Below are 27,000 nucleotides of genomic sequence, written 5' to 3' on the forward strand. Positions count from 1 at the left end.
ACTTAGTAGTCCTAAGAGGTCAAATGATAGACTTTTTCAGTCCATCTTCATTTTCATGGCTTAGTATGGATAAAGAGAGAGAGAAAGTGTGTGTATATTTAAAGAGACATATACTACTTTAAAACATAGGAAGAGGCAGGCAGGCATACTGAAAAGATCTAGAGCTTTATTGCTAGAGGAAGATAGTATGAGTTTTCCATTTGACAAGTTTCTTAACCTCTAAAAGCCTCAGTTTCCTTATGTGTGGAATGAGGAAGATAATGCCTATCCAGAAATGTTTCTGAAAAAAAAATAATGCAATCACCATAGAAAACACCCCTCTAGATTCTGGTGTTAGGATTTAAAGAAAAGGAAATTATGGGTAAAATTAAAATTATGGGTGGAAGAATCCTCCAGCTTTCCAATGCTTCATTGCCAGCAGAGTAAACCCCCTTAACAAGCTGGCTTAATGCTCTCTTGAGAGTTTCCATTTTGAGGAGTAGGGAATGATATGGACAGATTAACTGAGGGGAGCACATTTAAATTCCAGAAGTGGTCCCAGAAAGACTCAGTAAACCACTCATTCATTTTCCTATTTCCTTCATCCATTTGAACCTCTCTTCCAGAAAGCCCACTGAGTTCAAAAGCTTTAGCTACAAGATCCTGATTCAGCATTATATTTTAGATGGTTTAGAAGCTGCTTGGATAAAATATCAAAAGATAAATGGGAGGATAACATAAAAGAATCCCTGTAGAAGATCCCTCCTTTCATGGTTCTCATTGAATCTCAGTGTTAGATTATTCCTTAAAGGTTTCAATCCTTTCATATGACAGACAAGCAAAGGTTTTAAAAATCTGCCTTGGATCTCTCACAATAGCCAGTTGACACTCAAAATAATGAAGAAATAAAGGAATAGAAAGATGGAGAAATGCGTGACGAAGGATGGATGAATGATACCGAAACAAGAATAGAATGTGATCAGAGGTCCTTGTTTGCTATGTTTTTCATAATTGCTTTTCAGAGTCTTAGTCCAAATCCTTTTATAATTCCTCTCCCCCTCCTCCATCTCCATTCATGCTGCATCTCAACGCTGTATGGAAGAGCACCGCCCTTCCATCGCCCCTCCCCTTTCTCTTCGCCCCGCCTCCGCCTCAGTAAGGCCCCGCCTCGCCGCCCGAGCTCCTCAGAAATGAATGGCAGCGTAGCCGCCGCGCCGCTCCGGGCGCTGATTGGCCGCTCGGTGCTGTGACGCGCTGGCGGCCGCGGGCGCACGCAGAAGGGCGGAGCGGGCGGGGGTGGAGTTGGGCGGTGGGGCGGGGCGCGGGCACCAGGGGGGCGGAGGACCTGGGGAGGCGGGAGGCGGGAGGCGGGAGGCGCCGGGGCCGTTTAAGCGGCCTCCCTCCCGCCCCCGGCCGCCGGATCTGGCCCCGGCCCTGTCCCGACCCCCAGCGTGGCCCACTCCGGCCCAGCGGCTCCACCGGGCACGCAGGCGGCCTCTGGAGCAGCCCAAGCCCATGAGGGCCGCGCGCCCCGCCGCCGGTGCTGACGAGACGGAGCTCCCGGCCCCCGAGGAGGAGCGGAGGATCAATGCGGTTCAAGAATCGTTTCCAGCGGTGAGAAGGCTGGCGCGCCCGCCGCGCCGCTGGTGCTGGGAACCCACATTCCGCCCCTTCGCGCGTGGGTCCTGGCTCCTCACCTGGGTGCATCCCGGTGGATCCCGCGCCCTGGCTTGGTCCGGCTCCCAAGGGATTCCCTGCCCTTCTGTCCCTGTGCGATCCCCTTCCTCCGCGGAGCTGGCGCCTGACCTGGGTGGCCCCTCGCGATCTGCGCATCCGGAGCCCGCTCTTGCCCTGGTTCCCAGGAATTCACTGGTTTTGCCCGCCGGATCCCCATCCAAGTAGAGCTCTTGCTAGCCCTGAGGACCCGAGCCCCAGCCTCAGTGCCGCCCCCCGAGTCCTCCCGCCCAGGCTTTGGCCTCCATCCTTTTACCCCCGGGTTGGGGTCTCCGGGGGCGCACGGAATGAGGGTTGCTACTGAGTCCTGACGTGTTGTAAAGCGGGGGAGAGTGGCCTGGGCGGTTTGGATGCTTTGTCTGTGAATGGCCCCAGCAACAGGGAAACTGAGGCATGCTCATCCGGCCCAGCCTTCTCTGACCATGTCGGGGCCTCGCTGGTTGTCAGGCTTAAGAGTGCCAGAGCCATGCTATTTTGGGCTCAGCGAAGGAGCAAGTGCAGAGCTTTCGAGTGCAGAGACCTGCTGTTGAGACGCTTGGGTTGGGAAACCAAGAGGAGGAGGAACCCAGGAGGCGCCATCGGAAGGCAGGTCGGCTGCTTCTTCACAGAAGAGCTGGTGGGGACGCCAGACCGCGAGAGGTGGGGGGTGCGCACCGCGGCCTTCACTTCTGCTGGTCTCTGCCCTACAGCAGTGGATGGAGGCCGCTGGCCCGTAGTTCCCAGAGGAAGCTCTGGGCTTTTCTGTTTCGTTTAAGTGGGTGAAAGTTCACCCCTCCTGTGTTTGTAGTAACTCTCCATCCCTTTGTCTGAACAAGGCAGCCATCCCTATTCCCAAACCTTCACCACCAGCCAGCTAGCTTAGCAGGCTGTGATAGGGAACTTAAAATAAGACATACCTGAAATCTTCCAAAGAGGTTATTGTTGAGTTTTTAGGCACTGCCTTAATTTTACAATTTTCAAGTGCACCTTTTTCTTGCTTCCAGTATCTTCCTTCACTGCCGACTTACGCATTATACTTATCTTGTTCTTTTCCTAGTCCCAAAAGGTAAAGGAGCCAACAACCCCCGCCCCCGCCATGAGTTGTGGTAGTCTGTGCCATCAGGAAGGGGACCAACTTGAAGATTTGGCTTCTGAATATTGCTCATCACTCAGGGTGTACAAAGCCTGGCACCATTTCCCAAATGGGAACTTCATATCAATGTTTCTAAGGGCAAAAGGGAATGAAAGTGTTCTGGCTTTAAAACCTTATATCAGAATTGGGGACTGTAGGGGATAAGGGAGAATGTAACAGTGGTTCAGGCATGCTTTGTGAAGCTCTATGCATGTGGTTTGTTTGATTTGGTTTTACTTGTCTGCACATCTGTGTTCTTCCTGTTTTCAGAGAACAGTGGCTCTATTCTGTGAAACTACCCCTTCCCTATTTGATTAAGTTTGTATTTCTCTGTTGCCCCTTTGAATTCTTCTATTTTAAAGAAAGAACAAAAAAGCCTGTTTTATTTTTTGTTGCAAAAACATTCAAACAGTCCTAAAAGAAATGAAAGGGAAAAAAAAGCCCAACCAATTTCACTTAGGATCCTGCCTTCTCAACTGATTGCACTACCTTCTTTTTGCTGGACAGTAATCTGTCTAGTTTTTATTAGCATCACTGTAATGTGATTTTAGATTCCTCTATCCATTTAAAAATTGAAAATACAGGCATTTTCTTTTGGTGTAGTATAGATAGTAATTTTCTCAGCAGATGCATATTATTGTGCACTGTGGATATTAACAGTTTCTTTATGACATCTAGATCTACATTGATTTTGATTGAAGAATTGAGTGATTCTGTAATTTCTTGTTTATGATAGGCTAGATTGGAAAGCTATTTGTAAGCATCAATTTGAACTTGAAAATAAAACTTGCAAATAAAAGGTAATATAACTGGAAAGTCCTGATTTTTGTGGTTTACACATTAAAATGTTGAGAATACTAGTCTACATTTTCTGGAAGCTGTGTTCGTTACACATCTTTCTGAGGATTCACTATAGTTGCAGGTACGTAAATTACACAGGAATTGTAGGGAGGGACATGCTGTCTTTCAAATAGTTTGCTCTTTTTCCTGATAGATCATTTAGACCCAATTGAAAAGCACTGGATTGCAGTAAAGACATTTCATTAGGCCACAGTTTGTAGCTATGCCTAAATTACAAGAACACCTTGCTGCTTTGTTCAAAATGAAACTTGGTGGTTATTGTGGCTTTGGGTCAGCATCCAGAGTTCTGCCATTCCTATGAAGGAGGGCTGTAAGGAAACAGACTGCTATCCTAACTGGAGGGATTTATGCAATTGTGGTTTCTCAAAAAACTGAGGATGTGAAAGATTACAGTGGGACACAATATTTTCTTGCTTATTTTATTGATTTACCAGTTGAGAATCCAAGTATGCCAAATCATACATATATAGTCATTCCTCCCCATTCACAACATCTGACTAATGATAATAATTGCTAACATTAATTGAGTGCCAAGGCACTGTCTGGGTACTTATAGTTTACCCATCTCATCAACTATAACCCTTGAAGACAGAATTTTATACCCACTTAATAAAAGAACAAATAGGTTTAAAGAACAACAGGGAACTTGCCTATAGGCACAGTTAAGAAGGGGCAGACCCAGGAGATCAGTTTTGTGTCTCTCTCCCTACCACCCTTGTGGATAGCTCATCCTTTCTTTTTCTGTGTCCACACCACGACGTCTCTGAGGATATGGATGTTCTCTTCCTCATCCCAGCCTTGTGAACAATGGTTAGCTTCAAGATTGAATATATGGGAAAGTATCTTATCTTGCAGTGTTAGAAGTCTTCCATGGGTGCCTGTTTTGCATGTTTTTAGAGCATTGAATCATAGGATTGGGGTGGTCTCCTTAGGTATGCCTTCTCCCTTTATTTAATAATGAAGTCACATTGGCATTATACACTTCCTGAACAATTATGCTCAGTTCCAAAGGGAAGCTAATAAATAATAAGGTGCTATGCCCAGGATTGGCCTAAGTGATGGTGAAGGGGCCCTTGGAGGATCTGTTGTCTCGATCTTTGAGTTTTCATTTTTTGAGATTCCAAGTTGCATTGACTGTAGAACTGCCTATTTCTCTTACAGAACCTTCTGAACCCCCAGGAAAACTAAATTGTGTTAAAATAGTTGAGCAGTAGTTGAAATGTCTTTCTATTCATTTATTCATTGAGCATTTTTTTAATTAAACTTCATTAATAAGCTGGGCATTGTCCTTGGGATTGAAATGACATGGTGAACAAGACAGCCTTCATGGGATTGATGCCACAGTGGGGAAAGATGAAATGAAAAACAAGTTTTAAAAAATCTTATGAATTATGATAAAGTCTGTGGTTGTTGAGAAGGGCTGAAGTGACACTTTAGGTAGGAAGGTCTGGAAAAATCTCTGAGCAGGTGACATCTGAGCTAAGCTTGAAGGATGAGAAGAGAACTGAGCCTGCTGGGGAAGAGTTTTCCTGCAGAAATAAACAACCAGTGCCCTGAGGCAGACAAGACCTTGACCTGTTGAAAGAACAGAAAGGTGTTGTAGCTGGAGGGTGTAGCTGCAGGAAAGGAGTACCTGGAGATTGGAGAAGTGAAAACTACACTGCCTGGGGCTTGTGGACCAGGGACATGATATAGTGTTACCAAAAAGTAGGTTTTAAGTTGGGATAGGGTTGTGATGTGATCTGCGGGTTAGACTCTGTGGTTGCTGTATTAAAGAAGAGAGTCTGGGTGAGGACAGGCAGCAAGGCCAGTTAAGAGGCTGTATTTTCACAGACTTCAGATGTTGGTGTCTTGATTTAAGGTAGGAATTGTGGAGTTGTAGAGAGAAGTACTGACCTGGAATGTATTTTGAAGGTAATGATGTTGCACTTGGAGAAAGGAACACAGAGGAATCAAAGACAGCTTGTGGGATTTGATCATGGGCCTCTGAGATCTGCTGGTGGATTGCTAAGGCTTGTTCCAGGATCCCTAATTGTTCTTTCCCTCTGTAGTTTTGCATTCTGTCACATGGGATGGCCACATAAGGACACTGGGCAAGGAGGAGGCAAGAGAGAATGTTGAAAGACAAAGTAAGGCAATGAATTAAAAACCCCTACTTAAATACTAATGTATTAAGTGTGGTTCCCATCCCTATGACTAAATCACCTTCCCTCAGACCCTTCCCAGCATGCTGGTTACCCTTTTCTGAGCACTGGGTAACCATTAGGTTACTCTACCTTAACACAGATGTCTTCTGTAAATGGGTGCCTATTCTCCATAACACTTGAACCTTTCTCTGTTCTTACTTGGAGGAAGAGATTAGGCACATGTGTGGGAGTTTATTTGCACTTTACATCTGCTTTTCCATTTAGGTCTTAGAAGTAATTTCTTCAGAACACTGTGGAGGAGGCTTGATGGCATGCTGGTAGATCAGAGAGAAATGGAAAAATTCTATTAAAATTTTCTAGCAGAACAATTGTGCTGTCTATCCCTCTGAGCCCCAGACAGTGAAATGCTCTCAAGATACTTGCTTCTTACTTTTCCTTATTGCCCTAATCTTGTCCCTGTCCATCAAAAGAGACTCCCTTAAGTCACTAGACAGGGGCTTTTTTTCTCTACGATTTCCTACTTTATTTTTAACCTGAATTTTTCCAGGTGAGCAGGGACCACGCTGCCAAAAACATGGCCACCAGCTTCTTTGCTTATAGGAGAAAAATGTGAAAATCTATCCCTGATGCTGTGTAATGGCCTGTCTATTTTTAGATTGGGCTGCCAGAGATATAAATTGCTATCTTAGGCTGCAGCCTGTTGGTGGGTAGACAGATCCTACTTACTGCACCCTACATGGAGCATTTTCAATTTAATCTAACTTCAGCCATTTTGGAGCCTCACTTTTTACCCATTGAAATTCCCACTAGGCTGTGCTACTTGTAGCTCTGTTGTTATGTCTCAGGGTAATGATGTGGTAGGTCCTTCAATGCTTCAGACACTGAAAGCATTCTTCCCAAGAGCGTAATTATTTTTCTTTTTACTAATAAGAGCTGTATAGCAACACTGTCATCCCTTAGGAAATTAGCAATATTATTTAAAGAATTATCATGGGAGAAAAGATGATTGCTTGAAATCATTTCTCTATGTGTGAGAATAGTTTGGATAAATTCAGAAGCTACTTGCTATAGACTTTTTAAAAATAGTTTTCAAGTCACAGGTGGACTACATCAATAAGTAGGTATTTTACTAATTAAATATCTAACCCATTGATGGTTCAAGATCTTCACTGTCCCAAATTCATCCCATAGTAGATATTCCACCTGAACTGTGTGTATGGGGTTGACAGAACTGCCATTTGGTTTTTATTTATTTGATTTAAGGACTTAGGCCCTTCTTAATCAGGGAGAAAATATTGGCCAGTCTTTTGATCACCAACTGGGCCCTGTTTAGAATGGCTTGCTACCATGTTTTAGCCAGTTTTTGGCAATATGGCTCTGCCATTTGGTCAGCCTGATCTGGGTTTTCATCATGTCAACAAATAATGTGTGACTAGTCAAAACTTGTTAGTGGCAAAAATTTTTCCCCTCCTCCAAACTAGCTCATACAAAAGGATAATTTTATTGTATGAAACCTGTTGACCTCTGAGACCTAAGTGCTGCCCAGGGCTCTTTGACCCCTCTTTCTTTCTGCTTTGCATCTACTTCTTTGTTCAGACAACTTTTTTTTCTCCTCCTGGGAGTGGTCAGACTAATCCTGGATCCACCATGAAACCTGGGTGAGTGCAGATTTAGGGGCATCCTCATCTGCACACTGAAATAGATGAACACTGTCATCTCTTGGTCTTGTGTATTTAGGTTTTCATTCTGTTGCTGATTATGATAGTGTCGGGGTACACAGGAAGCATGGAATTCCAGCATGTATCTGTATTGGTAACAGGTTTTAATATTTACATCCATATGCTAATTTGTGAGATATATAAATTTTATATCCAGGATATCAGGTACTAGTCATGTGTTTGGTTTTTGAAGCAAACTCCTTTAATTCAGGAAGAATGAAGGTGAAAATATACCTGCTTGTTTAGGTGGCCTAGAGGAAGCCAGGTATCATTTAAGCTGTCTGCTGCCAGAACAGGTAACACAATATGGGGAAACTAGTTGGGCAAGCCTTTAATTGTGGGATGTAAGCTTTATAAAGATCTGCATATATAAAGCTGTATACATTCTGGGAGAGAAAACAGAAACCTTTCAAATACAACATATATCTTTTCATTTAATGACAACAACTAAAGTCCAGAAAAATTCCCTTGGGTTTTTTTTTCCTATTAATATTTACCATTTGGTTATGACTTTTTTTGGCTCATTAGGGGTACCAGTTGAAGTGTTGAATATGGTTTCTGTTTGTTTTGGTTGGTAGAAGGTTTATCTTTTGAGTAAACTAAAAGAAAACTTCATTCAGTAGACCTGGGTATTTGCTTTACTATCGTTGGTATTATCCCAGTTTACATTTTTTTGATGGCTTCTGATTTTCTTCCTGTAACTATGTATTTTCACCAGTGACCTCTTCATTTAGAATAGGTGAACAGTCATTGCAGGCTTACCTCCTTGTTCTTTCCTTTGCTTTAAGCTTTATTCACATGATGGCTTTTTGTTTCTATAGTTTCATGAACCATCGGGCTCCAGCCAATGGCCGCTACAAACCAACTTGCTATGAACATGCTGCTAACTGTTACACACATGCAGTGAGTACATGTTTTCTGTTATTGCTGTTCTGCCCATAGGGTTCTGGTGGGAAGAAGGGTAATTAGCTCTAATAACCTTGGCATGATTAGTTGGGTTTACCTACCTCTGTGACCTTAGCTACCCAGAAATCAGCAGTGGGTCTTGTTCACCAGAAACTGTGTGGACATGGAGAATGCTTTGTATATTCTAACCTGCTCTATCCTCAACTTACTTTTCCCAGTAAAATCATCTTTAAAAGAATAGTAATAAGTAAATCTCCTAGTTATAGGACAGCCAAAAACACACCTTGGTTATGAAGACTTTCACCCCTGGAATTGCCTTTTCAAGACAATCCAGCCATGCTCATTTGGCAAAAAGAGTTCACAATTTGTTCAAAAAAAGGTGCTTTTTTTACTCAGTGAAATGATGCACCTACATCCACCTCCACAGTGACCACTATTTCTCAGAGTGATATTCTGTATTGCTGAAGACAAAGCAGGATATGATCACCGAGCTTTTAATTTTTTCCTTTAAAAGAGCAAAATATACGCAGTATAAGAAACTCTAAAAATACTGAAAAATATTTTAAAAACAAAATGACTCAGAAACAAACTTTAACACTTTGATACATTGCTTCTGTGTGTGCATGCAGTATTTGTGGGTATGTATATATTTCCATAGTTTTCCTGTTAATGTCACATAGTTGTCATTTCCTTATGTCATTATAAATTTCATTTTATCTTTGATTTATTATTCCTTTTGCCAGTTGCATTTTGTGAGGCGTTTGAGGGGAAAACAGTGGCTGGGAGATAGTCTAGAAATGCAATATAGAAAATGGCCAAATGATTTCTCTAATGACAAGTGTTTACAAGCAGCTACTTTAATTATCATAGATAGTGCTGGTACAGTGTAATGGTCTGGGTATTGAGATATACAGCTCACCTTTAGGAATAATACTTATTTAGAACAGACCTAAAAATCCTTATACTTATGAATATGTCACAAGTGAAGAAACACTTATGTAAGCTGAAATTAAAGAAAAACTGACAAAACCTCATACTGTCTTTAGAACAGAAAATGTAATCTTAATATACAGATAATTGGATTTCAGAAACCAGTGGAGTGTCTAAAACAGATTAAAGAACAACCTTCTCTTGTCATCATTTTATTAAAGAGAGGACACTTTAACATAAAAAGTAAAATGCTCATGTCTCAATGGATGTTTCTTTAAATCAAGTAACTTTGTTTATGAGCATCTTTATGTCGTTGCCCTTATTCTAATTTTGCTCTGGGCCAATAAAATCTTTGGCATCTGAAAATTTGTACCGGTCCCAACTCTCAAGATTTCACATTCTGTTGCAGGAAGGCAACAGTAGATGTTGGGGACCAAAAAAGACCAAAAAAGACAAAAAGATTGCCAAAATATTTGTTCTTTATTAGGTGTGCTTATTTTAATAATTAATAAAGTGTTTGGGAATTTCTGGGAGTTTTTGTATTATAAAATGCTTACTAGTCACAGCTACACTCATATAACTAGATTAGCATAGAGTAAAATTCTTTGTTTTTTTTTCCTCTCTGTTTTTCCATATTTTTTATTCATGCATTATAATTATACACAATGGTGGGATTTGTTGTTACATATTCATACATGCACATGATGTAACAATATTATTTGGTCAATATGATTTCCTGGTATTTCTCCTTTCCTCCCCTTTTCTTCCTTACAGAGATCAAAATTCTAAGATTCTGGCTTCTTAAAATTTTTTGAGTAGTTGAGCCTTAAAAGCGGATTGTTCTTGTTTACTTAAAAACAAAAGTATTAAAAATGAAATGCTGCAAAATTACTGTCATTCTGTAGTAACTCCCAAATGGATAGAATGAAAGATTCAAATTAAAAATCAGGACATGACTTGAATAATTGATTTTTTGTGTGTGTGTGGTGTTGTATGCATAATATTAGTCATTGACTTGATTCATTCATGGACCCTTTACTGAAACATTGGAATTTCAGTAGTCCATGGGGGCAATAGAACAGAATATTTTAAAATCTGGACCTCCATGAAAAATCTAGGCATATGCTTGGCATTTGAACATTGTATTTATTTTATTTTATTTATATTTTGAAGTACTGATTGAACCTAGGGGTGTTCTGCCAATGAGCTGCATCCTCAGCCCTTTTTATTTTTACTTTTTTAAATTGTCCAGGCTGGCCTTGAACTGGGGCCTCAGCCTCCTGAGTTGCTGGGATTAAAGGCATGCACCAATGTACCTAGTGCATTTGAATATTTTAAATACCTACTCCAAATCAGATTAGAGAGTAGAATGAAATGTGCCCTTCTTTAATGAAATCAGGATAAAGAACATCTATTTTGCAACAGTTGAGTAATGTTGCATCTTTGCCTGCCTATTGGTGTACACCTTGGATGGCACAGTCCCTGGGAACAGTGTGCTTCCCGTGTAACAGCTAACCACTTCATTGTGCTCTCATGATTATTCAAGAAAGGAAAATGTTTCTTAGAAAATTATTTTGCTAAGCCTCTATTTTTAGCAAAAGTCTTATTTTCATGATGGCTAGGATGTTTACTTCTCATTACCTTTCCTCCAGTTCCTCATTGTTCCGGCCATTGTGGGCAGTGCCCTCCTCCATCGGTTGTCTGATGACTGCTGGGAAAAGATAACAGCATGGATTTATGGGATGGGCCTTTGTGCCCTCTTCATCGTTTCCACAGTATTTCACATTGTATCATGGAAAAAGAGTCACTTAAGGTACAGTGGATAAAATGCTATTTAAATAGGCCAAACTAGTTAACTCAGTGTATTGTCATCCTCCCAAACTGGCATGTTTTTAGTCACATGGGGCAAAGAGTGGACATCTTCTTGTTGCAGGAGGGCAGCTGTAGATGTTGGAGGGTCTAAAAAAGTGCTGTTCTGTAATCAGAACACTTTCTTTGGGTTGGACAGAGCTCGAGGATTCCTCTCCCTCTTAGCATCTAAGAAAGCAAGCCTTTGCTAATAACCACAAATAATAACTCACTGGTTCCCCAAGACTTAACAACTTATAATCCTTAGAGCAATTTTGTAATTCTATCTAGCACACCAAGGATACTTACTGTAAGAAGCAATAGCCATGGGTTAGTGACAAAGCACATTGACTTTGGAGTCAGCAAGTGGGTTTTGAGTCCCAGTCCTGCCCCTTAATCTTGGGTAAGTCACTTGACCTCAAGGAGCTTCAGTTTCTTCACTGCTAAAATGAGAGTTATAATACCTGACTCACAAGTTATTGTGATAGATGAATAAGATAATATATATGAAAATGATTGGAAAATTACAAAATACCATAGGACTATGTGATGTAAGGAGATATATGGCAGTTTGGTTTACCATTTCGTGAAGTTGAGGTTTTAGAAAGAAGTTCCATGTATAGCATTCAATCAGCATTTAAGTATTTTGCTATTGTTAGCTGTCAGGCACTTTGCAAACGTTGCTGTGGCCATTGGCCTACCAACAAGAAGAAGACAGAAACATAAAGGAATCATTTGAGCAACTTTAGAAGGAACAGAACATTCAGATGGGGGTGGGTTGCTTGTGAAATAGCTTTTTAGTAGATTAAACCCAAGAGGGTAAGTTTTTTTCTTGAAAAAGGATTCAGAGCAGTCTGAGAGAGATTTAAAGTAATACTTGAAAGTACTTTTTGGTTTTATAGAATTTCAAAAAATAATCTTGAAATATTCAAAAATCTAGTATTGAAAAGATGTTTCATTTACAAGCAGGATTTTGGAGATGATTACTGATTTTGTCACATGTAGAATCGAGAGTAACAGAGCTGGAAGGATATTTAGAGATCATCTAATCCAAACTCCTTAATTTTAGTTGGGCAAACTGAGACTTAAAGAAGTAACCTGACTTGTCTAGCTCAGTGAAACCAGCAGAATTGGATCATCCCAAGACCTTTGACTCCTAAGCACTTTTTTTTTTTTTCTTTTTCCATATCCTTCATAATACTGCATATAGTTTGCTGTCTGCTACCCTTTCCTATAAGGTGACAGTTCCCTGGGCTTAAAATAAAACCACAGCATTGAATTTCAAGGGTTCTTTGGAACATGCTCATAAGACAACCACAAAAGTACCCACCCTGGCTCCTCAGGGCACACTGTCGCAGAGGCCAGTCTGGAAGCAGAGCACTTCATTATCATCTTGGCATATTCCAATGCTTGTGGTTGCCTCAGCAGACTTGGCTTTGATGTCTAGATTTCTGAATCAATAAAGAGTTGTAGATGCCTAATTCAATATTCAGGGCCTCCTTGCCAGGGACAAGGAAAGTGTAACGAAACCAGACTCTCTTGAACCTTGATGTAGCACTGGTAGAATCAAAAGCCACATTTAGATTTTTGCTCTGCATTAAATATTTTAAATATCCAAATAATGCCTTAATTTCAGTGGAAAAGAGAAGGGAAGTATTAATATGTGCTAGGTGCTACTATGTGCTAAATATTTTCATGGCCTACATTATCACATTTAACGCTTCACATTCTATGTAAGAAAGAAATTACTTTCATTTTACTTGTGAGAATAGTGAGAGAGAAGTGGGTGATAGAACTTGATTAAGTTCCAGTTGTGGCTCCCTATTCTAACAATGTCTTGACAATCTAGAAAGCAGAATAAAAAAGGTCCCGAACTTTGCTAGGAGTTGCAGTCATTCCAGAAGGTTAGGGAAAATGAAAAAAAAAAAAAAGTTTCAAAACAGATACTCCCTTTCCTTGGACCCTCTATCACATTTCTAGCTTTAAAGTAGAATTGTCTGGGCTGGAGTCCATGGCTACAATTTAAAGCTCCCCAGGTGATTGTAATACATAGTAGTCAAATTTGAGAAGCATTGATCTAGTTCTTGCTTCTTTAGATCTGTGACATGAGTTACACTGGGGGTAACTTGTAGCTTCCCGCCACTAAACTAAAAACTATTCCTCCTCACAAATGTATTTTCACTTCACTAACACAAGTCCTGATCAGTCTGTTGGGTCAATACTGTGTAGGGGGAGGTCAAGCCTAATGCTAGTGCTCCATCAGGTTGTCGTTAGAACCTCCTGCACACTGAAGAGAGATCCAAGTGATGTTGTGCATTTACACTTTTAAATCACCTCAGTAAAGGACAGCTTCTGCTTAAGCCATTTTGAGTAGACCTCCATGAGGCAGATCTTGGTGCATACATTTCCTGACTTTGATTTTGGAAAGAGGAACTTGCTTAGAAATCTGAGTGGCCATCCTCTTGTAGCAAATAGAATGTTTTGTGTTTTTGTTATGGCTTTTCCTAAATTACTCTACTCTGGGGTATTTAAAAATGAAAGCTTTTTAAAAGACATTCTAAACAGATACAAAGAGTCTAGCCTAAGTTCAGGGAGTGTTTGCTGAACATCAGGACCTCATGCCCTGTGCTATGGGAAGAACTAGGAGGTGATCTGCTGTCAAGGAATTTCATTTCTCTATTAGATAGGCTCTAAAAGAAACGGACAATATCAGAAAAGACAGATTTCATTTCTTTTAATCACTTTAGACTTCCTAATTATCATGGGGCTCTATTTCTGTCTTGTACATGGTAAGAATATGTATTGCGTGAACAACCTGAAAGTCAATATAAAGCTTTTTATTTGTGGCTTCATAATATTAAAAAAAAAAAAAAGTGGCTTGAAGAGCAAATTATAAATGTCGTGAGAGACTAGAACAGGAATGGAAATCGCAACATAGTGCAGTGATAACCCATACTTTCAGTCTAAACTTTTTTTTTTTTTTTTAATGTGGCTAACTTGTGTTTTCTTCCTTACCAGGACAGTGGAGCATTGTTTTCACATGTGTGATAGAATGGTTATTTATTTCTTCATTGCAGCATCTTATGCTCCATGGTAAGATAAAACTATTCTTGAAGGCAATATTTTTATGATTAGAATTCCTCATTTCTCCTTTCTTCTATTCCTCCTCTCCCTGCCCCCGGCTCTCATGCATACATTCCATTTCCCCCTGAAGGGACATAAATATATGCATTTTTTCCTATTTGATTACTTGCATCAGATTGTAGTTTTAAAATGAGAAATATTGCTGTTTAGAATGAATATCTGAGAATTGAATTGTCTAAGAGGATGTGAATGCTATGAACTTAATTGTAGGTAGCATGTTCATTTTTAAACATATAAACTTTGCCCTCTATATTCTTTCCATATACCTCTGCTGCTTTTCAGAACTTGAATTGTTCAAGTAAACAGTGCTGTAAATACATATGAGAAAAGCAAGCTTCCTTTTGAGATTTATGCAGCACATTCTCATTTCTTTGCTATCTGAGTAAGTGAACTAGCCAAATTAGTTTTAACTATTTAAAATATCTCGTATTCTCTTCCATTTTCTTGATCTTACTTTCCTGTTGGTACAGATCAAATGCAATCTTATGTTGCTTTGAAGCACATAATTAAAGAAACATTAGTTTTCCCTTATCAAAACATGGTTCAATTTTAAACACTCAGAAGTTCTTATTATGCCATCAATTGCTATAGTCATTAGAAAAGCAGACTTCTAGATTCTGGCTAATGTAGCCTCACTTGTTCCAAAGAAGCATAATTATCTGTTAGTATAAAAATAAGTGCTAGCTCTCCCCAATACATCTTACTAAATTATAGGTCTGATTCATATTGGAGTGAGACTGCTTGAATGCTTTTGTGAAGTACATTCCAATTTAAAATAAGTAAATAAATAAAAAAAAATTAACTATGAGCTGAGGAATCAGGTATCAAAATAGGCAGTTTATTCACATTTAGTTTAGCTTTGCAAGTGCACCTTTTCCAATTGAAAATATTAATTTTATAGTCATAGCCAATTAGAGCATTTTTTTTCATATTCTTAATATGATACTATTACAGATGAACTCACAACATTTTAAAATTCAGACCTCACAATTGTCCACAGTTAAATTCTAACAGAATATCTTCCATCACACATGTTGGGATAATTCTTCTCATGTTTCATCTTGGCAGAGAGCTAGGTAATGGAGACATGTTGTCTGTGTATTAGGTGTCTGCTATGGGTATGTGATTCTGGCTCAGAAATTTGTTCAGGTTTCTCATTAAGCTTTGTAAGCAATCCACTCCCCAAAACATGCTCAGAAATAAAAAGACAAGTATCCTTTACCCCAGTCTGCACTCCTAGGCAAATTCAGGCATGACAGGTGTGCTGGGACTCACTTCTGCTTGTCTGTTCTTAGTTGGTTCTCTTTTTAAATCATGCTAGAACTTATTTTAGATCTTAAAGGTTAACTGAGAATTTTATCTTTTTTAAGTTATTAATTTTACCCAAATTGCCCAGCTGCCTCCTTATTGTTCTGATACCTTCTCTTCCTGCTCTTATCCTAATTATTTTCTCACTTTTCAGTGACTAGAGGAAAACACAAGTTCTGTGAATCTCCTTCATTTATCCCTTCTGTTCTTTGTTGTCATGTTTACGTTTGTAGGTTAAATCTCCGTGAACTTGGACCCCTGGCATCTCATATGCGTTGGTTTATCTGGCTCATGGCAGCTGGAGGAACCATTTATGTATTTCTCTACCATGAAAAGTAAGAGAAAATAATTTACATTTGATAATTTTAAAATTAACTGCCTAAATTTTACCTGCATTTCAATACAATTTCCTTTATATTTGTACTTCAAAATAGTAGAAATACATAAATAGACTATATTGTTTTTAATAAATCTTTAGAACCATTTGGTATTCATTATTGGTGAATAGATTGCCATGGAAAGATATGAATGACATGTATATGATATGATGTGGATGAGGGACAATATGGCCAAGCATTTTGGAATCAGTGGGACCTCATTTGTCATTCTAAGGCCAACTAGCCTTGTCCTCTGTAATTTACAGTCTTGAGGTAAGAAAAATAGCCTTTTGTAAGGTTTCTATGAAGATTGAAGGTAACAGATATTAAGTGCCCAGCACAATACCTACCAACATAGGAACCTACTGGGTGTTCCAAATAGGCTTCCATAAAAAAAGGGCCATTTGGAAGGATATCTAAACTCTTACTATTATGGCCTTGGGGCACACTTTACAGTTCCTTATTTAGAGCTCATAGTCACAAGTATTGAACAATATAAAAAGAAAGGCTTATTGAAATCTGTCATAAGTGACTCACTGGAAATTAGGACCCAGGTGTTCCAGTTCCTGATCCATAACTCTTTTTATTATCTAAGATGCTTGAATTTGAGAAGCTCATAACCATGATATCATTGTTATTTAATTTACAGTTTATTAAATTCTTTATCTCCATGGTTGGCAGAAGGGCTTTCAGAATATAATTTGTGTTTGTCAGAGAGTATTGTCTTATTTTTTCCTTTCAGGAGAAAGTGGTACTTCTCATTAATGTCTCTCTGATTTTGAAATTCACTCAAAATCTCTTTTGACCATAATTAGCAGTGCCAAGTGGGTATATGTGATATATATATAAATCCAAGGGTACACTTTGCTTCTTGGGCTCAAACCCTTAAGTCATATACTCAGATAAAATAGGAAGTAAAAGAAGGAAGGCCTTCTGGTGTACACCAAACTGCCAAGCTCCTTCTTCTCCTGATACGGTTACTTTACAACAGGTTTTGAGTATTAAACAATAAGAACGAAGTGAATTGCCCTTGACCATTTAGTTTGGCAGACATTATTGAGCACTTAAGTTGCATCCAGCACTGTTCTAGGCCCTGTAGATCCAAACATAAATAAACTCAGTCCCTGCCTTTGAAGAGACTCCAGTCTTTTATGATTAGATAGACATGTAAGTTGAATTTTAATACATTGAGTTCCTTGGAATTTTCAGGTATTCTGTAGCCTAATCTGATAATTATTAGGCTAGAGAATTGGAGTTTGTACAAATACAAAATGAAGACACAGACAAAATGCATCTCTTTCCTTAGGGCTGTTGTTTCTTTGCCCTTGATAAACCAGGTCCCAAACTGCATCCCCATCTGCCTTCATAGTTTGATGTTCTCTTAAGTGTGGATGGTAATGAAGACAGACAGTCTGGGGTTGGAAAGGGAAAGATGTAAGGTGGATTGAATTCAATTTGGTAACTTTTGACACGTGTTCTAAGTAGCATGTAATGTTTGCTGCCTTTTCAATCCTAGAGGAAATGCTAGGTCATTGTTACTCCCTGATAGTATGTTAGGTAGAGGCCTAGTGGTCTTCTTCTGAGGGATATATATCACTTAAGTAGTTAAAAGTTTACACTTCTCTTTTAAAATAAAAAAGGAAAATCTTTTATGTTAATGTTCTATGTAACAAAGAAATGCTTAAATTCAAAAGCATTTCTCTTTTTTTACAGGTATAAAGTGGTTGAGCTCTTCTTCTATCTCACAATGGGATTTTCTCCTGCCTTGGTGGTGACGTCAATGGTAAGAAAAGAGTTCACAATTTTAGTTATTTCCTTTTAAATTTCTGGTGCTTGTAATATGATTATAAATATGATACATAGTGGTTTTCCTTGTGTGTTTGTGTTTTTTTAACTACTGCATGTCTCTTAACTACAGATTAAAAGGAAAAATAAATAAATAATGAAGTGTGCTGGACACTAGCACTCAGTCCTCTCTGAGGCTTAGAGAAGCTATGTATTTAGATGTGTTTTTCTTCTTTTGATATCTTCAGTATTTATTTGTTTCTTTTCTGTTTTTGATCCCACCATTTACCTTACTCTTGTCCCAAAGAAGTATGTCATTATATTTCTTTTTGAACTATTTAGCTTCTTAACCCTGAATCTATGGAAGAGGGTAAATTTTGAGGTTTCTTTGAAGAAAATATAAACAACTGACTTCTAAAATCTCAAGAATTAGAAGGACCTTAAAAGGCCATTTTCTTCAGTAGTTTGGATATTCTTTAGATCCCTTTGCTCTTATTTTGTCTTTCACTTTTTTAATTAATATGTATAAATGGTACAAATTAATGGGTTTCACTGTGACATTTCCATACATGTATATATCATCCATTGATTATGTCTACTGTCCCTTTCACCTTTTCTCAGTCTCCCATTTCTCTTCACTTCCTTCCAACCCCCAATGTGTCCCCCTTCCTAGCCCCTAATAGTCCCTGACTTATTTCACTCAACATGTTCTCCAGTTCCATCCATTTTCCTGTAAATGATAGGATTTCATTCTTTTTTATGATTGAATAATACTCCATTGTGCGTATATATATATATATATATGTATATATATACATATACACACATACACACACACACACCATATTTGTTTTCCATTCATCTGTTGACAGCATCTAGGTTGATTCTGTGTCCTAGCTGTTCTAAATAGTGCTATAATAAACATGGATATAATACAGGTGTCTTTTTTTTTTTATGCTGATTTCATTTCCTTCAGATCCAGTTATACCCAGAAGCGGTATAACTGGATCATATGATAGTTCTGTTTTTAGTTTTTTGAGGAACTTCCATACTATTTTCCACAGGGACTATACTAACTTAACATTCCTACCAACAACAGTATGTGAGTTCCTTTTTGTCTACATTATTGCCAGTAGTTTTTATTTTTTTGATAATATCCTTTCTAACTAAGGGTTCAGTGGAATCTTAGTGTAGTTTTGATTTGCATTTCCCTGATGGCCAAAGATGTTGAACATTTTTTTCATGTTTATTGGCCATTTGTACTTTTTTTTTGAGAAATAAATTCAGGTCACTTGCCCATTTTTTTAAATTAGATTACTTGTTTTTTGTTGTTAAATTTTTTTGTTCTTTATATTAATCTAGATATTAATCCAGTCAGGTGAATAGCTGGTAAAGATTTTCTTGCTGTCTCTAGGTTGTGTCTATACTTGAGTGTCTCCTTAGTTGTGCTAAAGCTAAAATTTGATATAATCACTTTGGTTCTTGTTTTTTTTTTTTTTTTTTTTTTTTTCCTGAGCTTTGGAATTCTACCCAAAAAATCATCACTTGTGCCAATATCATGAAGTGCTTCCCTTCTGTTTTTTTTTTTTTTTTCCTAGTAGTTTTAAAGTTTTGGGCCTTACATTAAAGTTTGGGGTCTATTTTGAGTTGATTATTGTACAGGGTGAGAGATAGTGATCTAGTTTCAATCTTCTGCTTGTGGGTATCTGATTTCTCAGATCATTTGTTGAAGAGACTGTCCTTTATTCAGCGTGAGTTTTTGGCACCTTTGTCAAGAATCAGTTGGTTGACTATGCATGGATTTATTTCTGGGTTCTTGATTTTCTTCTCTTGGTCTACATATCTATCTTTATGTGAATAACATGCTGTTTTTTGTTACTATGGCTCTGTAGTGTGTTTTGAAATCATGTATTATAAATCCTTCAGCATTGCTCTCTTTGCTCAGGATTGCTCTGGCTATTCTGGGTCTTTTGTGTTTCCATGTGGATTTTTAGGTTTATTCTATGAAGAATGTCATTGGTATTTTGATGGGGATTGCACTAAATCTGTAGATCACTTTGGGTAGAATGACCATTTCAACAATATTGATTCTCCAGTCCAAGATTGTGGGTGGTCTTTCCATCTTTTAGTATCTCCTTCAGTATCTTTATTCAGTGTTTTGCAATATTCGATGTAAAGGTTTTTCACATCCTTGATTGGGTTTATTCCAAGGGTTATTTTGTGTATGGCTAATACTTATGGGACGTCTTTCTGATTTCTTTCTTAGTAACTTCATTATTGGTATATAATAAGAGTATTGATTTTTGTATGTTGATTTTCATATCCTGATATTTTACTGAAATTCTTTATCAGGTCTAAAAGTCTTTCAGTGCAAGTATTTTCTATATATAGAATCATTAGCAAATAGGGATAATTTGACTTTCCTGTTCCTTAATTGTGTACCTTTTATTTCATTCTCTTGTCTAATTGTTCTGGCTAAAACTTCTAGTATTATATCAAATAAGGGTGAAGGTGGACTTTCTTGGATCTTAGAAGAAATGCTTTCAGTTTCCCCACTTAGTATGATATTGGCCATGGGTTTGTCACATGTTGTCCTTATTGTGTTGAGTTAGGATCCTTCTGTGCCTAATTTATTCAGGAATTTTATCATGAAGGGATGTTAAGCTTTAACACAAGCTTGTCCTGCATATATTGAGATGATCATATGGTTCTTATCCTTGATTTTATTCATGTACTGTGTTACACTCATTGATTTGCAAGTGTGGCATGCAACCTTGTATTCCTGAAACCAACTTGATCATGGTGAATGCTTTTTTAATGTTTTGTTTGTTTTTAAGTGATAATATTTCTCTTTCCAAGGGATGTGGGTTTTTTCGTTTTTGTTTTTGTTTTAACTTTGTTTGAAAATATCTTTTGGGAACTTTCATGGGGAGAAGTATTACATTACCTTTAGTAGTCAGTTGCATATATATTTTGAATTCTTTTCACATTGAATTTCTGTTGAGAAATCAATGCATATCTGTCACTTTGATATCATTGCTTATAGTTTAATCCAACTAATTTTTTGTGCCTTTAGCTCAAATACTACAGTGACTTATGCTGTACATTTTTGCCATTAGCCATGACATTGATTAAAGAGACCCCGATATGTTTAGTTTGAACTCTCTTCCAAGCCTGCAATGGTTAGAATAAGTGTACCTGTAATTTTACTCCTAAGATCACAGGCACATTATAAGCACCTTACTATATACAGTGCTTGCCTTGGTCACAAAAATATCTATAGGAATTAAAATGTGGTTCTGTTTTTTCTGGTAATATGTCTTATGAAAATCTAACAAAATATGTTTCTTTGAGGTATGAGTTTTATGATGGCTTTAATAATTACCTACCACCAAAAAAATACATGTATTTTAGTTGGCAACAGAGAATTTTTAAACGGAGGGAAGCAAATGACTAAATTGGCCAGGCGGCCATATAGTTAGAGGGCAACTCAGGACACCCAGAGCAATATAAGCAAAGTCTATGTAGATAGGTTACTAATTATTAGAGTAGAATTTCAAGTAAATTCCCTCTGGGTATTATAAGAACAGGTTTATCCAGTACTTTTCCTAGCCCAAATCTTTAATTGGTATTTTCATAAGTGTTTCAATAGTAGGTGACTAAAGTTTGATAATCAAACAGGATAATCCCCACACTGCCCTCATATATCTTAGAATCCAGCAGGCAAATATAATTCATATTCAGTAAGAAGCTATAATGAAATTTTATAATGTCTTTGATTAGGGAAGGTTGAGACTGCTGTGTGAACTCAAGAGAGAAATAACAGAGATATTTGAGCTGATTTGAAAAGATAAGTAGAAGCCAAGAGATGAGGCAAGGGTTATAGATAGAGAGAACAAAATGAAGGAAGCCTGGACTGGGGGAAGAAGCTTCAGCATTTTTGAAGAATTGAAAATGGTTTGTTGTTAGGAACATGCAGGGTGTCTTGATTGTGCACATATATGTCGTGGTATAGGTGGCATAGTTTTGTGATAATGCTGTAGAGGTAGGCAGAAAGGACCATATAAATCATTTGAACCAACAAAGGCACAGTGTGAGTGAGGACTCAAATTCTTTGGTTCCAGTCAGTCATGAATATCAGATATAACCCTTTGGCCATAGAGAACTACAAAAGAATGAAAGCAACTGGTTTTTGGCATTGCACAGACATATAGAACCGTGATCCTTGAAAGAAGAGCTTTGAATTCTCCCCGCTTGTTTCCCTGGATACCTTCCAAATAGCAATAAAAGGAAGTGGAGCCCAGAGAGCAGCAGTCTGGGCATAAGAAGCAGAAGTTGGCATTTCAGGCTGCAGAGAAAGCTGCATTTGGGGGTAGGGAACTGGAAGGTGGGGCCTGCTGAGAGAAGCTCCAGAAATCTGCAAAAGAGTTTCCTTGACCAACTGTCAAGCTGAATATGTGCAGGGCAAAACTCTGCCAGCCCTTACCTAGAATAACTTTTTGAAGGTCATGAGATAAATGGAAATTCCAGAAAGTGCACAGTGCTGGGAAACATGGAGTTTCAATCAGCCCTGAGTGGAGAGATCACCGTGAACATCACAAGCATTCAGCTGACCCTGCCAAAGCCACAGCTTAGGAACAGAGCTATAGTAGCCCTAGATTGAGTACTACTCTAGACCTACCATAACAATGCTCCTGAACAAACCTTGAAAAAGTAAAAGTGATCATTCAGGAAATAAAACTGTCTGCTAGAACAAGTCTCAACTATCTTCCAAGGAAATCAACAAAATCTACACTCATTAACAATTTGGTATCCACCATCTAGATAAATACTACCAGGTAGGTAAGAAACAGGAAAATCACACATACTTAAGGAAATCAGATCAAGAGAAACAGATCCAAAGATGACAGAGATGTAGAAATTTTCAAGGACATTACAACATAATGAGTACACAGATGAGGAATCTCAGAAAATAAAAGGAGACTATAAAAAGGAAACCAAATGGAAATTCTAGACATAAACACTGTGCTGTCTTGAGAAAAACAACATTATTGGAGAGGTTTAACAATAGATTGCTTACTGTAGAAGAAAAAGTTGGTGAACTTGAATCCAGGTCAGTAGAAACTACTCAGACCAGAGAGCAAGAGGAAAAAGAAGTGATTGAACAGAACCTTAGTAAATGTTGGATAATAATGAGTGGCTTAAGGAAGCATAATAGAAATAATAGTTGAAATTTTCTCAAATGTGATGAAATCAACCCACAGATTTGCAAAGCCAAGCAGGATAAACATGAGAACTACACTTGGGCACATTAGTCAAATCACTAAAAAACAACCATGAGGGGAGAAAATAGAGAAAATCATAAAATCAGCCAGAGGGAAAAAGCAAGCAGAGAAGATTGACCACTGGCATATGGTCAGAGTCAATAGAAGCAGGAATACAGTGTGGTGGTATCATTAAAATGCCACAGGGTACAAACCTATCAGCTGCACACTGAAGCTCTCCTGATGGTCATGCCAAAAATCAATCAAGAAGCCAGAAGTGATAGATCTGCAAATGAATACAAAATACTGTTTTTCATGTTTTAATTTCTTCAAAAGGTAAGTGAGGGGTTGTAACATTTTGAGGTAAACTAAATGACAACTAAGGGAGGGATGGAGAAAAGGAAGTGTACTGCTGTATGAGTTTTGATCTTGTGTGGAAAGGGATGTAATAATAAAGATGTATTGGGATAAGTTTAGAATGCATTTTGTAATCTATAGAACAGCCACCAACAGCAACCAAGACCCAGTAAATGGTCTGTAGCTAAGTACCAAGAGAAAAGGTAAAATGGAATACCAGACTTACTCAGTTTAATCTAGCAGAAGCCAGGATAAAAGAAAAGTGGTAACCAAGAATGGATGAAACTGAACAGAAATCAAATAGTAAGATAAGAGGCTGAAGTACAGCCATGTCAATAATTGTGTATATTATATATAGCAACAGTTAAATGAAAATTCAAATTAAAAAGCAAAGATTTTCAGACCAGATTTAAATATAGCAAAACTCAGATATGTGTGTTTTACATGCAACACATTTTAAAATATGAAGACAGTTTAAAGTAAAAGAAAGGAGAAGATACCTTGTGAAAGACTAATCATGAGAAAGTGGAAGTGGTTATATTATATTAGACAAAGTAGATATCAAGATGAAGACTATTACCAGTTTAAGAGGAGCACTTTATAACAACACAGTTCATTTTAAGGAGACATAACAACCCTTAGTGGGTACGTAGGTTAACAATAGAGCTTCAAAATACGTGGAACAAAATCTTACCAGAAGTAAGGCAGAAACAAACCCAAAGTTGCAGTTGGAGATTGTAATACTCCTTTCTCAATAACAAGTAATTCATTAAACACATGAACTAAAGTAGTAATAGGGACAGAACGTTTGAGCAACATAATCAACAAGTTAACCTAATTGGCATGTCAGAATACTCCACCTAATCTGGCAGTACAAATTTTTTTAATCAAAATAGATAATATATTAGGCCATAAAATAATCCTCAGTGAATATCAAAGAATTGAAATCATGTAGCAGAAAAGATACAGAAAATCCCCAAATATTTGTAAATAAACCCATGGGTATTTGAACTGAGTAATAATGAAAAGGCAATCTAACAATTGGTGGTAAGCAGCCTAATCAGCACTGGTGAGGACCTGTGCTGCTTCAGTTGCTTGTGATGGTGTGATGGTTGCTTTTATCTGTCAATTTGGCTAGGCTGTTGTACCCAGATGCTTGTCTAGTATCAGTCTAGTTGCTGGGAAGGTACTTTTTAGTTGAGATTAACATTTAACTCAGTAGACACTGAGTAAAAAACTATTCTCCATAAAGTAGGTAGGCTTCAGCCAATCAATCAAAGGGCTTAGGGAAAAAGTCTGAGGTCCCTAGGAAAGACTTTGCCTCTAGATTTCCTTTGGTTGTGGGCTATATCAACTCTCCCTTGGGTCTCCAGCCTGCCAACCAAGCCTGCAGAATTCAGACTTGCTGCCTCCATAATTACATATGCCAGTTCCTTAAAATAAATCAGTACACACATATAAGCATACATGCATGTTCTATTGGCTGTGTTTCTGATGAACCCAATTAGAAAAGAAGAAAGTTTTAGAATTATTGATCTAAGGTTCTACCTTAAGCTCCAGAGAAAGAGTAAGTTAACCTCAAAATAACCAGCAGTAAAAAAAGAAAGAAAAGAAAAAATAGAGAATGGAAATTAGTAAGATAGAAAATGAATTATCAAATATAGAAAATTAATGAAACCAATGTAGTTTCTTTGAAAAGATTATAATTGGTAATATTTTGATATCTCTATTTCTTAGATGGATAAAGAAATAGAGAAAACATAATGTTGTAAGGAATAAATTAGGGAATATCAACATAGATCCTATAAGTATTAAAAGCAAAATAAGGAGATATTGTATACAACTGTATACCACTAAATATAGTACCAGTGAATATAGATGAAATGGACAAATTTATTAAAAGGCAGTATGTCCCATAACACAATCAAGAAGAAACGAAAGATCTGACTAGCCTACTTCATCTTTAAAGAAATTAAATCTATAATTATACCCTTTCTACAATGAAAACCCTAGGTCTTGATAACTTCACTGACACATTCTAACAAATAGTTAAGGTAGAAATAAGGCGGGTATCACCCTAATGCTAAACTGACAAAGACATTACAGGAAAAGAAAACTTTATGAAAGAGGAAAAAATTTCAACAGAATATTTGTAAATTTGATTTATCAATATATTAAAAGAATAATGCATTATAATCAAGTTAGATTTATTCTGGGAATGCAAGATTGATACATCACTTAAAATTAGTCATTTAAATTCATCACAATGAGAGAATTAAAGAGAAAAACATTGGTCATTTCAGTAGATGCAAGAAAAGCATTTGGCAAAATTCAGTATTCATGGTTTGAAAGAAATTCTCAGAAAACTTGGAAACTTCATAAATCTCTTCTATAAAAAACCTGCCAGGTAATGACATAACTAATGGTGAAAGACTGAATGATTGAGAACAGGCAACGATGTCTGCTCTTGCTACTTATGTTTAGCATTGAACTGAGCTTCTAGCCATGCAGTAAGGGGAGAAAAGAATTAAAAGGCACACAGAGTGGAAGAGAATAGATAGAACCATCTTTATTCACAGATGGTATTGTTCATGTATAGGAAATCTTAAAGGATCTACAAAAAGTTAATAGGATCTGAGAAGCAAATTTAGCAAAGTAGTAGGATGCAAAATTGAAATAAAAGAGTAAATACATGTATAAAGGAGTACAGTGGGCAAGGGAAGTCTTTTCAACAAATATGAACTTCAATTTCACACCATACACAGAAATTAATTTGAGGTGTCTCATAGACCTAATTATAAAGCCAACACTATAAAGTTTCTAGAAACCCTAGAAACTTTAAAGAACGTGGGGGCACCTTGTCATTACAGTTTGGGGTTGGGCACCAATTTCTTGGGTCATAGAATAACCAAGAAAAAAATAAGTTGAGCTTATTTGCTAAAAGTATTGCTCATCAGAAGACACTATTAAGGAAATGAAAAAAGCCACACACTGGGAGGAAATATTTGCGTTCTCCATATCTGACAAAGGAATACATCCTAAAAATATAATTGCAAAGAATTGAAATCATGCAGCAGAAAAGATACAGAAAATCCCCAAATATTTGTAAATAAACCCATGGGTATTTGAACTGAGTAATAATGAAAAGGCAACCTAACAATTGGTGGTAAGCAGCCTAAGCAGCACCAGGAAGGACCTGTGCTACTTCAGTTGCTTGTGTTGGGGATGGTTTAAGAAATGTGTGTGTGTATATGGATGCATATGTGTATAAATTATTGATTTATATAATATATGTACACACACCCACATATATTCAAATCAATAATGAAAGGATAATCTAGAAAATTGGGTAAAAGACTTGCATAGTCGTTTCACACACACACATGCTATATGTGTGTATACACACACACAAAAACACATACTTATACACCCAAAAAAATATTCAGTAAGGCTTTGAAAAGGTGTTCAGTATCATTAGTCATCAGGAAAGTGAAAATTAAAACCCCAGTGAACTACAACTACAAACCTTGT

General features: G+C 37.7%; 1 protein-coding gene across 4 annotated transcripts in view; it reads left to right on the top strand.

Moving 5' to 3' along the window:
- Nucleotides 1-1,365: 1,365 nt before the first annotated feature.
- Nucleotides 1,366-27,000, top strand: part of Mmd (monocyte to macrophage differentiation associated) — a 103,155-nt gene continuing 77,520 nt past the window's right edge. Inside the window, exons 1-7 of one of the 4 annotated variants that reach the window (XM_046420288.2) lie at nt 1,369-1,593; nt 5,737-5,814; nt 8,372-8,453; nt 11,039-11,199; nt 14,253-14,327; nt 15,920-16,021; nt 17,777-17,846. In XM_046420288.2, coding sequence (XP_046276244.1) covers nt 8,376-8,453; nt 11,039-11,199; nt 14,253-14,327; nt 15,920-16,021; nt 17,777-17,846 — 486 coding nt within the window. In that variant the 5' untranslated portion in view covers nt 1,369-1,593; nt 5,737-5,814; nt 8,372-8,375. Of the gene's footprint in view, nt 1,594-5,736; nt 5,815-8,371; nt 8,454-11,038; nt 11,200-14,252; nt 14,328-15,919; nt 16,022-17,776; nt 17,847-27,000 lie in introns of all 4 variants that reach the window. The other 3 variants (XM_058571495.1, XM_046420287.2, XM_046420289.2) reach the window with 3 other exon arrangements.

This window comes from Marmota monax, unplaced genomic scaffold (genome assembly GCF_021218885.2).
Source record: "Marmota monax isolate L192 unplaced genomic scaffold, Marmota_monax_Labrador192_F-V1.1 WCK01_AAM20220418_F8-fsc00064, whole genome shotgun sequence".
NCBI classification, from domain to species: domain Eukaryota; kingdom Metazoa; phylum Chordata; class Mammalia; order Rodentia; family Sciuridae; genus Marmota; species Marmota monax.